At 28.4% G+C, this 14,315-nt stretch overlaps 2 protein-coding genes across 2 annotated transcripts; one reads left to right on the top strand and one right to left on the bottom strand.

Annotated features, from left to right (window-relative positions):
* Positions 1-2,254: 2,254 nt before the first annotated feature.
* OCT59_028143 (uncharacterized protein) lies at positions 2,255-3,868 on the bottom strand (the record flags this gene model as incomplete). The annotated part of the gene is made up of 1 exon (XM_025329186.2): positions 2,255-3,868. The coding sequence occupies one exon, from the start codon at positions 3,866-3,868 to the stop codon at positions 2,255-2,257; it is 1,614 nt and encodes a 537-aa protein (XP_025187926.2).
* A 2,447-nt stretch (positions 3,869-6,315) lies between these two features.
* OCT59_028142 (uncharacterized protein) lies at positions 6,316-6,971 on the top strand (the record flags this gene model as incomplete). The annotated part of the gene is made up of 4 exons (XM_066147101.1): positions 6,316-6,419; positions 6,528-6,573; positions 6,641-6,823; positions 6,891-6,971. The coding sequence occupies 4 exons, from the start codon at positions 6,316-6,318 to the stop codon at positions 6,969-6,971; spliced, it is 414 nt and encodes a 137-aa protein (XP_065993849.1).
* Positions 6,972-14,315: the final 7,344 nt, after the last annotated feature.

The following is a 14,315-nucleotide window of genomic DNA, read 5'->3' as shown; positions in this document are numbered from 1 at the left end:
ACCAATTTCAGCCGGAATTAAAGTTTAAAATTCAATAATTCTCATTATATATATTATTATTCATAACTCCTTGTGTTTCATTTCTAAATGATATAAAACTTGATTCAATCAGGAATTGAAATTTTTTGAAAGTATTGTTGTTACGTAGATTAAATTTATTAATAAGTAAGTTTCTCCAATTATTATAATCATTATAAATTTCATATTGATGGAATATTTTTTTAAAAAAAAATTGGTAAGGTACTGCTAGAAATTGAGCATAAAGAATTACATTACTTTAGGTTATCATACAACCATAATAAAAAAAGTTGCGGCGAAGTAGTAATTCTCGTTTTACTAGACCTAAAAAAATAATTGTTATTGTATTGTGATTCCTGTAACCAAAAAAGTTTTAAAAAACCATATGTTGAATTTTTTTGGTACTGATGTAAGCATGTAGCCTTCAAGCAAAAAACTCCTTACAGTTTTAAATTTACATTGACCTTTAATTCAAACTATTTCATAATAATCATGATTGGTATTTTTATTTTATTTTTAAAGTACGTAAATGATATTCTATGTTTAATAAAATAATGAACTATTAAATGAAGCCTTAACAAAAGCTTTTTTTCTTAAAAAAAAAAATATATAATAATTTTATAATTTATAAACAAATCGCTTCTCATAATGATCAAGTTAATAATGATTTCAATTCAAAAAACTCGCCAGAAAAGTTATGATAATTAAATTCAAGAATGGATAAAACATCATCTAGAAAAAAAAGAACTTAAAAACTAACCATTTAATTCCCTTAACACCAGCAACTTTTATAATAAATGCTGCCCAAAAATTCAGAAATAGCCTTTCCGCTTTCCATCACTGCTTCAACATATGAACAAGGATACTTTAATTTCCAAGTCATGTGCCATCGGCATTTATAAATTCATTGGTTGGGCTGAAAGAAAAATCACATGAAATTAACTAATAAGCATTTATCCTATCAAATGAGCATTCAATGTATCTTTGGCGAGCTTTTCTCAATTAAGCATACTTTTAATTCTCTTTGGTTCTAAGGTTTCCACGAAAGCAATTATAAGCAGATTGGATTGTAAGATTCTGTGTTAAGACTTATTGGCCTATCTATTATTTGTTACCAGAAAAAAGTATACTGAAAAATTGACAGTCTTAAAACTAAAACTTTTTTTTTCTTTTGTTTTAAAGAAAGATATTCTCACTTCATATTTATTTGACTTATCATTTTTTTCCCCTAAAATTTTTTTTTAATACCAGTTGGTGTTTGTGACTTTAACAATAGATATTGTGATTGTTATCCATATTCAAATTATCAAAAAACATATCAATTAATGCATTGTTCATTTTCTAATTTTATTCTTTTACGATACAGTAAACGCATTAGTACGTGCACTTTATGAAGTCACGTAGAAAGCACAAAGGATAATATTCAAGTGAAAGAATTAATTGAGAAAGAGAATAACATTCAGCAGAAAATAAAAGATACTGTATTAAGTTCTTTTTAATAATAATGGAGTAATATTATACTTTTATTTATTTTTTTGACCATTTTAATAAATTAAAAAGAAAATTTCTAATTTTAACCGGAGGGGAAATTCCTTCCGTGACGAATAATGGGTGACAAATAGGTTTTATTAACAAAAAATTTCTCTGTCCCCAGATTAATTAACAAAAATGAAGACCGTGGGAGTGTGATACGTTGTGATAAATAAACCTGACCCCTAATCTTAACCTCTAACTCTAATAAGTATTAGGGAGAGAATTTCCCCTCCGGTTAAACGTAGTTATTTTCAATTAACAATATATATCTAATATCTTATGTGTCATCTTCATTATCTTGTATGATATCTTGTTGATTATTAAATTTGTTTTCTCGGAAATTATTATTAGGGTATTGCTAAACATCACCGGTGGTGAAATTATAATGTAATGCCGGCCAGTATTTTATTAGATTTTTAATTCTGGTCGAAAGTATATTATAATGCTGGTACGGTTCACCGTCGGTGAGCTCTTATTATTATATATAATCAACAATTAATTTTAAGTCATTTACTTTATTTATGTTACAATATTAGCGAAGCGACGAAGCGTTTATGTCTTATACCGCAGGACCAATTACATTTAACAAGTATAGTTCATTTTATTTAATATATACAAAATATAGTTAATATACAAAAATATACATAAGCAGTATATAATTTGAATACAAAACATAGCTTATATACAAAAATATACATAAGTACTATACTGGAATTATTGAAAACGTGTCATTGGCATATTCAATTCTACATTTACCATTATCTTCTCTAATACAATCATCTGCATCTTCAGCTTCGAACATTAACCATTCAATAGATATTTGAGGTATTGTACGTCCTCCCATTTCTCTGTATTTTATGAATAACCAACCAACAACTCCTAAAAAGCATAAAATATTCATTATAAGTATAGTAATCCAATATCCTCCCCCGATTTCTAATCTCACTCCAGTTTCTCCTTTAATTAAAAGCTGGACTGGTATTTCTATGCCTTTATCTGACAATAAGATTCGTCTAGCAATGACTCCAGAGGCAGTAATGCCACGTAATAATTCGATAAATTTAGCTCTTACCAGATCCACATTATTTGTGTCAGGAGCCAAACATCCTCCAAAATTAACTGTGTCTTTGCATTGAGGCATCAGGATATGACCATCATATGATGCTAATGATTTATGCATAAATTCACCATATACTGGCTTTGGGCTAGAGTAATCTACTCTATTGTTACTAATTCCTCTAGTACCACAGGTATCACATCCTGCTGTTATATATTCAACATAATCAACATGTGCATTCATTAAGCAGCTAATTTGTAAACCTTTTGTAGGACGACATATCTGTAAGTTTCCAGCTATATCAAACTTTCCGACACATGATGAGTTGACGGGTAATATTTGTACGAAATTTAGGGTTATTCGAGTAGTTTCATTAAGATTATCTTGCTCAAGTTTAACAATTTCTCCCATCCACCGACCCTCTAATCCAGAATTTGCTTGTATGGTTTGTATTAAATCAAATAATGGGGTTGGTTGTGTTATATTTAGATCACGAAAAGAATTTGATCCTAGAATTGGATAAGTTTCAGGAGTATTGTAACACATAGTACTCAAACTAAAAGCTGGAATAGTCTCATTCTTAGCTTGTACCAACTTATAATTTATATTTGAATTGTTATCGGTTGTTGCTACCATCACTATTCTTTCATCATCAACTAAATCTCCCCAGTGCATAGATAACTGCTTAGAAATTCCATTTACCATCAAATCTGAAGCACCTTGTAACCACTGAAACCTAAATTTAGATTGCAATAATGCCGGACATCCCCCGTCCTCTTCCACACATGGTTTTAAAGGATCAGCGTTAAACGCTCCACCCTTAATTGATAAAGATCCTGGTATTGTAGTTGTGCTTATTGCAAATCCAATAACTATTTCGAGTGTTCCAACTAAAGCAATTATAAAAATAATAATTCTTAGTACTAGTGGAACTTTTCTCTCTGTTAATAATAGTTTAACAGACTGTAACATTCCGGTATCTTGATTATTGGCTACTGCCATTAAAGCGCGTGGTTCAATTTCTCTTTCGTTATATATTATTAAATAACTCATCACCCAATTAAGCAGATTACTAATAATCCGCATAATTAGATGCAACGATACGTATGTTAGAATCATCGGTATTGCTGTTATAAAAGCGCTACCGACCGGAAACACCAATTCTATACGTCCGACTCCAACTGACGTAATAAATCCGGTTAGACATATTAAAATAAACAATCCAAAGTATGTCACAAAACTATTATAATATAAATTCATGATACTATTATAATATTTCTTGATATAGTTAATCAAGATAATCAAGATACGATGTTTCTCTAAATCGTTATTATACGAGAAATATTTGAAGTTTAGTAAGAAGTTTCTTAATTCTCCTTTTAAAGAAGGATGTATATTTATATATAATTTAAAAAATCTAGATTTTATTATTTATAGTAGTCAATCTTTAAAATAATTTTATTTTGTCACGCATTAAAATGGATTTATAAAGTATATGAAATCTTTTGCTGCGATTATCTCGCGATCTAATCAGTAAATCAGTGTTGTGCTCACGCTGCCGCATATACCGTATTTTGCGGTAAATAAGCACCCCTGACCAGAATTATGGCAATTTTGGCCAGAATTATGAGGATCTTGGCCGGCATCAAATGCAAAAAAGGGGTGCTTATATACCGCAAAATACAGTACGTGTAAAACATAAACATAGTCATACTGTATATTTAAAACAGCAGAGAATTCTTCGATCGAATTCTTTTTCACTATTTATAGAATTTCCAGAACTTTTACAACCATAGTGTATCACTGGGGTGGTCAATGGACTAATAAAATCAATTGATCAATTTTTTTGTCATCATATATACTAAAAATTGCCTTTTATTATAAATTTTCCTATTAAAATTGATTGATTTATTTTTAAACTTCCATAAATCGAAACTCTTCTCATTATTCACATTGTATATTTCTGCAGGAACATTCCAAACAATAATCTCTTTCACATAACGCCTTTCCTTTTCTCTCCAATGATATTCCCGCTCTGAAATAACCTTTTAGCAATAAAAAAAAAAAAATTTCTTAAAAAGCGAGGTGTTACATTGCTTTTAAAGTTATTGTGTATGTTTTGACTTTTAGTATTACATAAAAACAAATAAGGCACAGTTTATCGAGTTTTTATGATTCGGTTTTTTTAATGGGAAAATGCCTCCTATTTCAAGGCGTTCTCGACAATTAAAAAAACACGTGAAATACAAGCTCAAAATTAAAAGAAAGAAAGATGATAAAAATGATATAATGAATCTGACTAGCCTTAAAATAAATAAAATGATATAATGAATTTATTACTTAATTATAAATATAAATAAAAGTAACCGGTATTTTCCGAAATTAATGTGTTAAATATTGATTGGTATCAAATTTACAAAAAATTTGTAATAGCGAAAATTGCATGAGACTTTGATTTTATTAGTCCCCAACGTATCACGCGCTTGTTTATATGCGAACCCGTTGTTCTGTCAACATACTGTAGTTTCACAAAACTAAGTCAAGTCCTATAGTAAAATCTACTATTGTATAATATGTTACTGGTTTTATTTCCTGAAGTTAATTCTATATACAGTATATATATATATCTATCTTTCACTGCGGAACTCGGCAGCATCAACTTACGCTAAAAATCAATTCACGTGATGCTGGCTACGCCTCTGAGGCGCAGAAATTTTATCATGACCAGACTTCAGGTCGATTTTGATCAGCTGAGCGTGGCCAATCAATCCGAGACTTCAAAGTCATACCTCTCGAAAGTTCTTCTAGTCGATTATCCGATTCATCTCTTGAAGAAAATAGTAAACGTTTTAAGCGAGGTTTGCAGTAAATTTTTTATTTTTATGAGAAATCTGTGTAATAAAGCTTAGCACATAGTGCCGTGTATGCAATATGCAAATATGCAATAAAGTAACACTAGCGCTAAAGAAATTTTTTATATAACTCTGGCAACCCCCCGGGTCCTATTACACCGCATAAAATTCTGCGTAGTATAACAGCAGATTAAAAAACTTCCACACATCACTGAAATAAACTCTGGAATAAAATCTCATTGAGCTTGAAAAAACATATTTAGCCTCACGTAATATTCCAAGATTTTAAAAGCTGATCATTTTAATGAATTATTTGAATCAAGTAACTGATTCAGACCGGCTGAGCTGATATCGAACTAACCAATTTTATATTTATTATTTCTAAAAGCATTTTTTTAATGTTATTGTCGTATAAAACTTTTTATTCCCCTTTACGAATATCCTCATATAAAACTCATTCTATATATCGAAATGTGATTTCTATATTTATAAATATATAAATTTTTTTTTTTCGATATCAAGATCTCTTACCATTTTTTGGATATCTATGTGAAATTTTACTCCGACTTTATATAAAAGAATACTTATGATTCGCTCAAATGATTTTTGTCGATTTTAGTACTTAATAGCTTGCTCATCTAAGGAAAGTCATTCTACAAAATCAAAACAACAATAACATTACCGGATCGGTCATAACCGAGTAAAAATTCTAATTTACCTTTTGATTAGTGCATAAGGTTCATCCAGTAATTTTCGCGATAAAATAAAAAAAAAATCTTACATAAACAGTATATATAAGAAAGTTTTCTTTTCTTCCCATAAACAAACCTTAGATTAATCGAAACAAAAAAAAAAATGTCCGAAAAAAACAATTTAAATGAAAATATGTTAAGTGAAAAAGAAAAAGCCCTTGCCGGACTTCCATATTCAGGATTTTCCGAAGAATTAATTAATGATCGGTTTAAAGCTAGAGAAATACTTTATAAATTTAATAATTCTAAACCAATTCGTTTTAAAACTGATGAATATCGTGAAAGAGAAAACATTTTTCGTCAATAATTTGGTAGTGTTGGTAAGGATGTTGAAATTGAACCACCATTCTATTGTGATTATGTGAGTTTTTATCATATTCAATTATATTTGTGACGAAATTAATATTTTTATTACGGTAATTTCGTAGGGATATAATATTCATATTGGGGATAATTTTTTTTGTAATTTTAATTGTACAATATTGGACTGTAATAAAGTTGAAATTGGAGATCGTGTTCTATTTGGACCAAATGTTTCACTTTACCCCGTATCTCATCCTATACAACCTGAAGAAAGAGTAAATGGTCCTGAACTTGCGTTCCCCATAAAGGTATTAACCATAATAAAATTACTTTGATAATTTTTTAAACAAAGTTTGATTTTTTATTTTATATTAGATTGGAAATGACTGGAAAAAAACCCTATTATTCCCAACTCCCCATGAAATACTAAATAATAATGATTATTTTCGTTATTAATAATAACCAATATGTTTAGATTGCGAAACTTTTTTTTTTTTTAATAACATTTTAATTTCTTTATGTGTCACGATAAATGGACTCTTTGCATACTGTATACTCTGAACTCGAAGTCTTTTTACTAGAAAAAATTCAATATATTTACTGCTTAACTTTGAGATCACACTTTAGATCACAGAAAACACTTCGATCACACTTTCTTTGGGTTATTGAATAATGCTAAAATGTTGTTGGTACTGTAAGTATTAATAAAAAATACCTTTTGTCGTATTTAGAGACAATAACTAATATTTTTAAAGCTATTATATATTTATTTGTAAAAAATTATTTTTAGGCGCTTAATACACTAATAATATGTATTTTTAACTATTTGCCCTATAAAATTTTTATCCGTTATTTCTGTAAAAACTCCGTTTTCACGGATCCATTCATGGAAAATGTAAACAATTCGATAAATTCCGTGATTAATTCCGGAAATACGAGCCTTTTACGGAAAACGATAAAAACAAGTCAAGAAAGTATTAGTAGTTTTATAGGTTTAGTATATGGATTATTTACTTGCTAATACTTTATTAGCATGCAATATTTATGTATTTTTGTATAGAAACTTTTTTAATTAATCTATTTATTTAAGGTAATAAAATGTTTTATACTTAAATAATCTTTAATTAATTTATAATTTATTTTTTTTTATATTTGAATAAATATATACAAATAATTAATGATTAATATTTTAATTAAATAATAGGTTTTAACAATCAACCTAAAAATTGCAATATGCCCAAATTCATTGGTCTAGCAAACGGCATATGTCTTGTAAAAATGGAAGTGAAAGTACGGCATGCGCTATAATTAATAGCTTATAAGTCGGTAGCGTCTATTAGCAATTACTTTTTTTATTTGTGTAATTCATCCCATTAAGTTTTATGAAAAAAATTCGCCTTACAAAAATATCTATTCATTGGTAATAGGTGACAAAGTTTATAAGATTTATTAATAGAAAGATAAAAAGTATCGCAAACGAAATATTATTATCCGTAACAGCTCTGATATTATTATAAATTTAAAAGAATAACGACTAAAATATTGACTTACTCAGATGGGTTTTAAGCTTTTAACTAATTAAACACGTCTTAAATCGTTAGTAGAGGAATCACGAATCAATCGTTAGTTGAACATTCTAGATTAGTGATATGCATTGGAAGCTTTCTATTTATAATTCAACACGTATTACCTTATACATGCGTATTTTTTATAACGGAGGCTTCCAATCATTTTTATTAGATTTGGAAGATTTGGAATATGCTTCCAACTTACAGAACATATCGCTGCTTAGACCAAGAGTTGAGACTTGAATTGCAGAACAACAAAATAAGGAAAATCTTGTACCGTTGTACGGAATGATTCTGAACGCAATTTACGAATTGAAGGACAATCATAATTTGGAAACCATATTCGTTTTGTTACAGTTATCGAATAAAAAGAATTTATTATATCTTTACACATAATAAGATACATCTTTTTTTTTTCAATAAGAATGAAATTTGCTCTTGAAAATTACCAACAGCGAGTTATTATTTCTTATAATTTAGTCCATTTCAACTTAATTATTGTTTTTGAGTATTACTAAACATATTATCGTATTTATTAGAACTAAAAAATAGGTAGTTAAGCATACAATTAATTTGAACGGACTTTAAATATACCTAAAATTTCTAAAAGTAAAAAATTATTTGAAAGTTGACGAATAAGATTTCGTAATAAGGAAATTCTACGCTAGATAAATTCATATATGAGATAGACTATTTTAAAACCTTATTACCGCCATATATTCTTAGTACTTATTATAACGATATAAATATAAAGAAACTATTTTATTTTACGAGAAAAAAAAATTTCTGTGTTTGTGTATAAATATTTGCTTATCTTAAACGAAATATATAGGGACGTATAATATTTGCTTTTAAACGAAATAGTAGTTAATTTGTGAAACATTACTTAGTTTGTGGTGTTTGTGATATCGAAAAAAACGAATAAATAATACCGATAAAAGGAATTAAATTTCTGATTGAAATCTATGATAAACTATAATAAAATTAAAAGTTAAATAAATTGAAAAATATGAGAATTAAACAAAGAAGAAACGCCAACCTCTAAGCATCTAATAATGGATGACTGAAATAAAAAGCTTTTTCGTGAATCGCAAAAGTGTTGAAATTAGAATTTTCTAAATTTGAGAATTTAATTTCTTCAGCAGCGTCAAATTGTTCTGATAAATCGGATGGGTTAGGGTCATCACAAATTGCAGTGATCCAATTTCCTAAGCATTCGTAAAGTTGAGATGCTGTTGGTCTATTTGATGGATTCGCATCTAAACATTGTAACATTAAATTGGAGAAAACAGATGGAGTTCCATCTACGACGCTTGGTCTTAATCCTAAGCAGATTTCTTGAATTAGTTGTTTATCATGAGGTCTATCACAATAAGGACGCACACCAGCTGATAACATCCACATGACCATACCAAAACTATATACATCAGATTCTTTAGTTGGCGTCTTTCCATCAAAGATCTCTGGAGCAACAAAGGGAACTACACCGTAAATTTGTTTGAATGGTATTTGTTTATCAACTGGTCCGTGTAATCCAGTATCCGTAATTTTAGTGTCAATAGAGTTCACATCACTTTCGACCAATATATTTCCTCCATGTAGATGTCCATGAACGAGGTCATGTTTGTGAATCAAATCTAGACCTGCGGATATTGACCATAACATGTCTACAATATCTCTCCAGCAAAGAATCCCCATAGTTTCTTCGAGGTACGAGTATAAATTTCCATTTTTATAATATCTCATAACGAACATGTAGCATGATGTTGGGTCTTTAGTTATACCAAAACAATCTGCAAGTGCTCCACTTTGCAAGCATTTATGATATCTATATAACTATTAGATAAAAAAGACTAAATGGTTAATATCAGTTATCATACGTAATCATACTCATGCGAATTAAAATTTTAAGAATTTATTGTTGACATCAATCTATTTTTTATGAAATTCACAATTAAAATGTACTACCAGGTTGAAATGCTACGAATAGTTGAGTCCGGTGTGATAATGATGAGTGGAGTACCATCAATTTAATTAAATTATGTGTATCATATAAAGTTTATTATTAGAATTTTTTTTTGACGATCATGATAACTTATAGTATTGTAGTAATTCCTATTATAATTCACACGTTCATAACTCTAGATTCTTATTGTTTTCATCCCAATTCCCAAATTCTGCAAATAGTTGTCTTTTTCATGACACCTTCCTTTTCAAATAAAAATTAATAATTCAAGCTTTTTTAGCTTTTTTTTGGATACTTCTCAATAAGAAAAAAATTTTTTCTTTAGTATTTTTCAAAAAAGCGAGGTGTCATGTTTTTTTAGGGTTTGTGTACTTCTTTAATCTTGTAGTATTGCACAAAGACTAATACGATTTATCGAAATTAGTTTCGGAAATTTAATGGCTTCTGTTTCAAGGCGTGCACGGATAAATTACTTTCCGAGAAACACTTGTTATGTTAATTTAACACTGTGAAATTCGATATACCGGAACCTTGATATATCGAATTGGGGTCTGGAACGGATTTATCATTAATTTACTATTGATGAAATGGATTTCTCGATATAACAGATCTTTGACAAACTTTACTAATTGAACGGATGGTTCCATTATATCGAATTTCACTGTGTATATGTTAATTTATAATATTTTTTAAAATGAGAAATTATAAATTAAAAAATCCGAATTAATCTAAAATACCGGTATTTAATTTATAACCGGCATAAATTAAGCCATTTCAAAAAAATTCTCTACTAATAATAAACTTCTATATGATACTTTACAATAAATAGTTTACATAAGTTTAATTTAATTAATTGATGGTTCACGTACTCAAGTGATAAATAAAATGAGCTGGTCAAAATCATCATCATAATATGGGAGGTATTATTTATCACTTGAGTACATTTCACATATTTATAAGTTACTTCTAAATATCACCGTACTCCACTCAACACTTCCACCGTACTCCACTACTATCGTCATAACCTGTTATCTATAACGAATCCACTGAAGAAACGGATCTAAATTTGTTTAAAAATTATATAAAATTTAAAGATCAGATCTTATTACTTATATACTATACAACGAATTATGGCTACCCTATAAAAAAATTCTAGAAAAATCTCCGATAAATGATCATTTTTCTAGTTTTATTCCGAAAGAAACCCAGTCACGTGATCATTTTCTGAAAAAAAATTTTATAAGGATAGATCAGATAAAAACTTTCACCTGCCTGATTAATAAATTCATGGTCCATGTTCTGAGAATTATCTAATCGTTTTAGAATCACCTTAATTGGACCAGTACGAGTCCATAATTCGGCCTCCTCGTCAAGATTCCATTTTGGGCCTTCCATCCATACTGCTGAATAAATCGAGCTGAAAGCGCCTCGTTTATTAATATTTTCGATCAAGTCGAATTGATCAAAATTAATCCATTCAAGATAATCCATACTCTCTTTAGCGTTTAACTGAGTATACTTAATAAAATCATCTATTTTAGAATTTCTACTAGTCCAATTATGAAAATTATCTTTTAAAAATGCAATATCGCAATTCTTACACCATGCTACTGCTGTTCGTTGTCGTGCACATTCGAAACATTCATTATATGTCTTTCTGGATCCAACGTGTTGAGACATCTTGAAGCGTTTGTAATTTTTTTAAAAAAATTATGAAGAGTAAGAAGAGTAAGTAAAACGCTTTTATTTATAGTTTTTAAGCAGCAGCTTATAAATACTTGTAGTCTGGAACATTCTAGCATCTGACCAATATTAAATTGAGGTTAAAGATTAAACTGAACATTTGTCAACCGGGTAAAAAACAATTTTTAACCGAACCGGTTAAATTAGTAATTGGTTACCGTTAAAATGCTGATCATTGTCATATTTGATACAAAATTTTTTCTGATACACAATATATCGGACTTAGTGCTCCGTACGGGTCGGATCAAACCCGAGTGATCGACCTGACCCGAGATCCGCAACGCTTTGACCCAGCAGCAGATCAACCCGGGTGACGTGACCCGGATGACGCATTTTTTTTCATCACTCGAAATGATTAAAAACTTTACTAATAAATAAAATATAATGTCTGAGACTATTGATATTGATGAACTGACAACTCAACTCGAAAAACGAAAAATTTTACGTAGTAAGCTTTTTGTTAAAAATCTCTCCGGAACAAAAATCGCATCGCGAAGTTACCTGTCTTAGCTGTCCATAAGTAAAAAATTTTAAAGTATAATATTTAATTTAAAATATACATTTAATATTAACTACTTATATTATTATTTAATAATTCTTTTTAACTCTAGGTTACAAAAAATTGGTGACTCCAATACGACCAATCTTTGGCATCATTAGAGAAATACCATCCAGATAAAGATCCAAATCAAAAAAAGCAAAAATCTTAATAGCAGAAGGCCAAAGTACATTAGATGGCATTATTATAATTAAAATTGTGAAATGGTTGAAAAAACAAATCATGTAACTTGATGATTAATTTTGCTGATCATAAAAAAATTTAATATTTGAGTTTGACCTGGTTTATCCGGGTTAAGCTATAATCGGGAGTCAAGTTCGGGTTATACAGTTGATCGACGAGTGAATATTCAAGTCGAATCTCAATTCAAATAACCATATAGAATTTTTTTTCTTTGTTTAGCCTTTTATCTAAAATTTGCTGAAGTTGTTAAAATGTCTCGTTTTGTTCGTTCTTCGAAATTCAGGTATATTTTTATTGTTCATTCTGGCATAATACGGTTTTGGTTTTAAACAGTATTATTTACAGTGTTAATAAATAAATACTACCTGTTTTTCTTAAAAACTGATTAAGCGAAAGTATAAACAACTTTTGCACATACTGTATACTAGTTTAATTTTTCTAATTTTGTAGACACGTTTTTACATACTTTTTTTAATATTATCATTATCAATAACAACTAATAGAGCCTATAGAATTCTCTTTTTCCACCCGGAACACTATATCGGAGAATTTCTTGCAACTTTTAAATACATCTATTTTTATGTTAACGAAAAAATTCTTTTTTTTTATCTTAAAATTAATAAAAAAAATTATACATTTATTTAACATTAATAAAATTCACTTTAAGATATTTTTTTTAAGTTTATTTAAGATTTTATTTCATTTATTTTAAAATTTACAATTATGTCTGAGTATGACAACCTTTCGGAATTTTTATATTATAGAGATGTAGAAGAAACTCCTTCTGAACAATCAGCAGCACTATCTACCTCAACATCTAAAAGGTCTTCTTTTTCAACATTTGCAGACCAAAGTAACAAAAAATTAAAAACCAGGAAAAAATGAAAAAAGTTTTGTGGAGGTTCTTCATAAAACTTGAAAATAAAAAAGTTCAATGTGAAATAAGGTAAATAATTTTATTATATATTACTTTATATTAATAAATAATAAACTAACTGATTTTATTTTATAAAATTTAGAAATGAAATCACATCAAATTATTAATTATTTTTATTTATAAGTTACAGTATTATTTAGTTTTTATATATTATGTATTAAAATTAAAAATGATTTTTTGAAATGAAAAATAAGAATGTATTTGATTAAATAAATAAAAGAAATATATCATAAATTTTATAGTTGGGTTTATATTTTGGCCAAAATTAAACATAATCCTGGACAAAATTAAGCATAATGTGGGCTAAATCCGTTCATTTATAATTAAGCACTAATCCAATATATTATTTAACATAACAAGATTGAGATTTACCGGGGAGAGGAATTTAACAAAAAAAATGGCCAGAATTAAATGTTATAATTTATTAATTGAACACTTAAAAAATTATGGCTTAATTAGGATATTTCTTCTAATTTTAACCTAAATTTATAAATCCTCCAAAAATTGAAAAAGAGGGGGTTAATATGTTAAACAAAATATTGGATTTGAACAGCCTAACCGGTTAATTAACCGGTTAAGGTTTTTTAGGACGGTTCCAAACTCTAAAACTGACGACTGAAATATAGAAGGTGACAATTTTGTGCCACAATAAATTTCTAAGTTTAACTTCTCTATATTTAAGAAAGTTTAAGAAAGTAGTTTAACATTCATGAATCAATTGAGTTTTATTTATGACATATGATCACAGTGTCATGTGATCATGTGCGGATCAACTAATCGGCTAAACAATTTATCATCTACTTCAGATTTAATGAGATTCATACGAAATTTTTCAAAAATTTTT

Source organism: Rhizophagus irregularis, chromosome 8 (genome assembly GCF_026210795.1).
Source record: "Rhizophagus irregularis chromosome 8, complete sequence".
In the NCBI taxonomy this organism is placed as follows: domain Eukaryota; kingdom Fungi; phylum Glomeromycota; class Glomeromycetes; order Glomerales; family Glomeraceae; genus Rhizophagus; species Rhizophagus irregularis.
The sequence above is the reverse complement of the archived record's forward strand: the minus strand, read 5'-3'. Positions and strand labels throughout refer to the sequence as shown.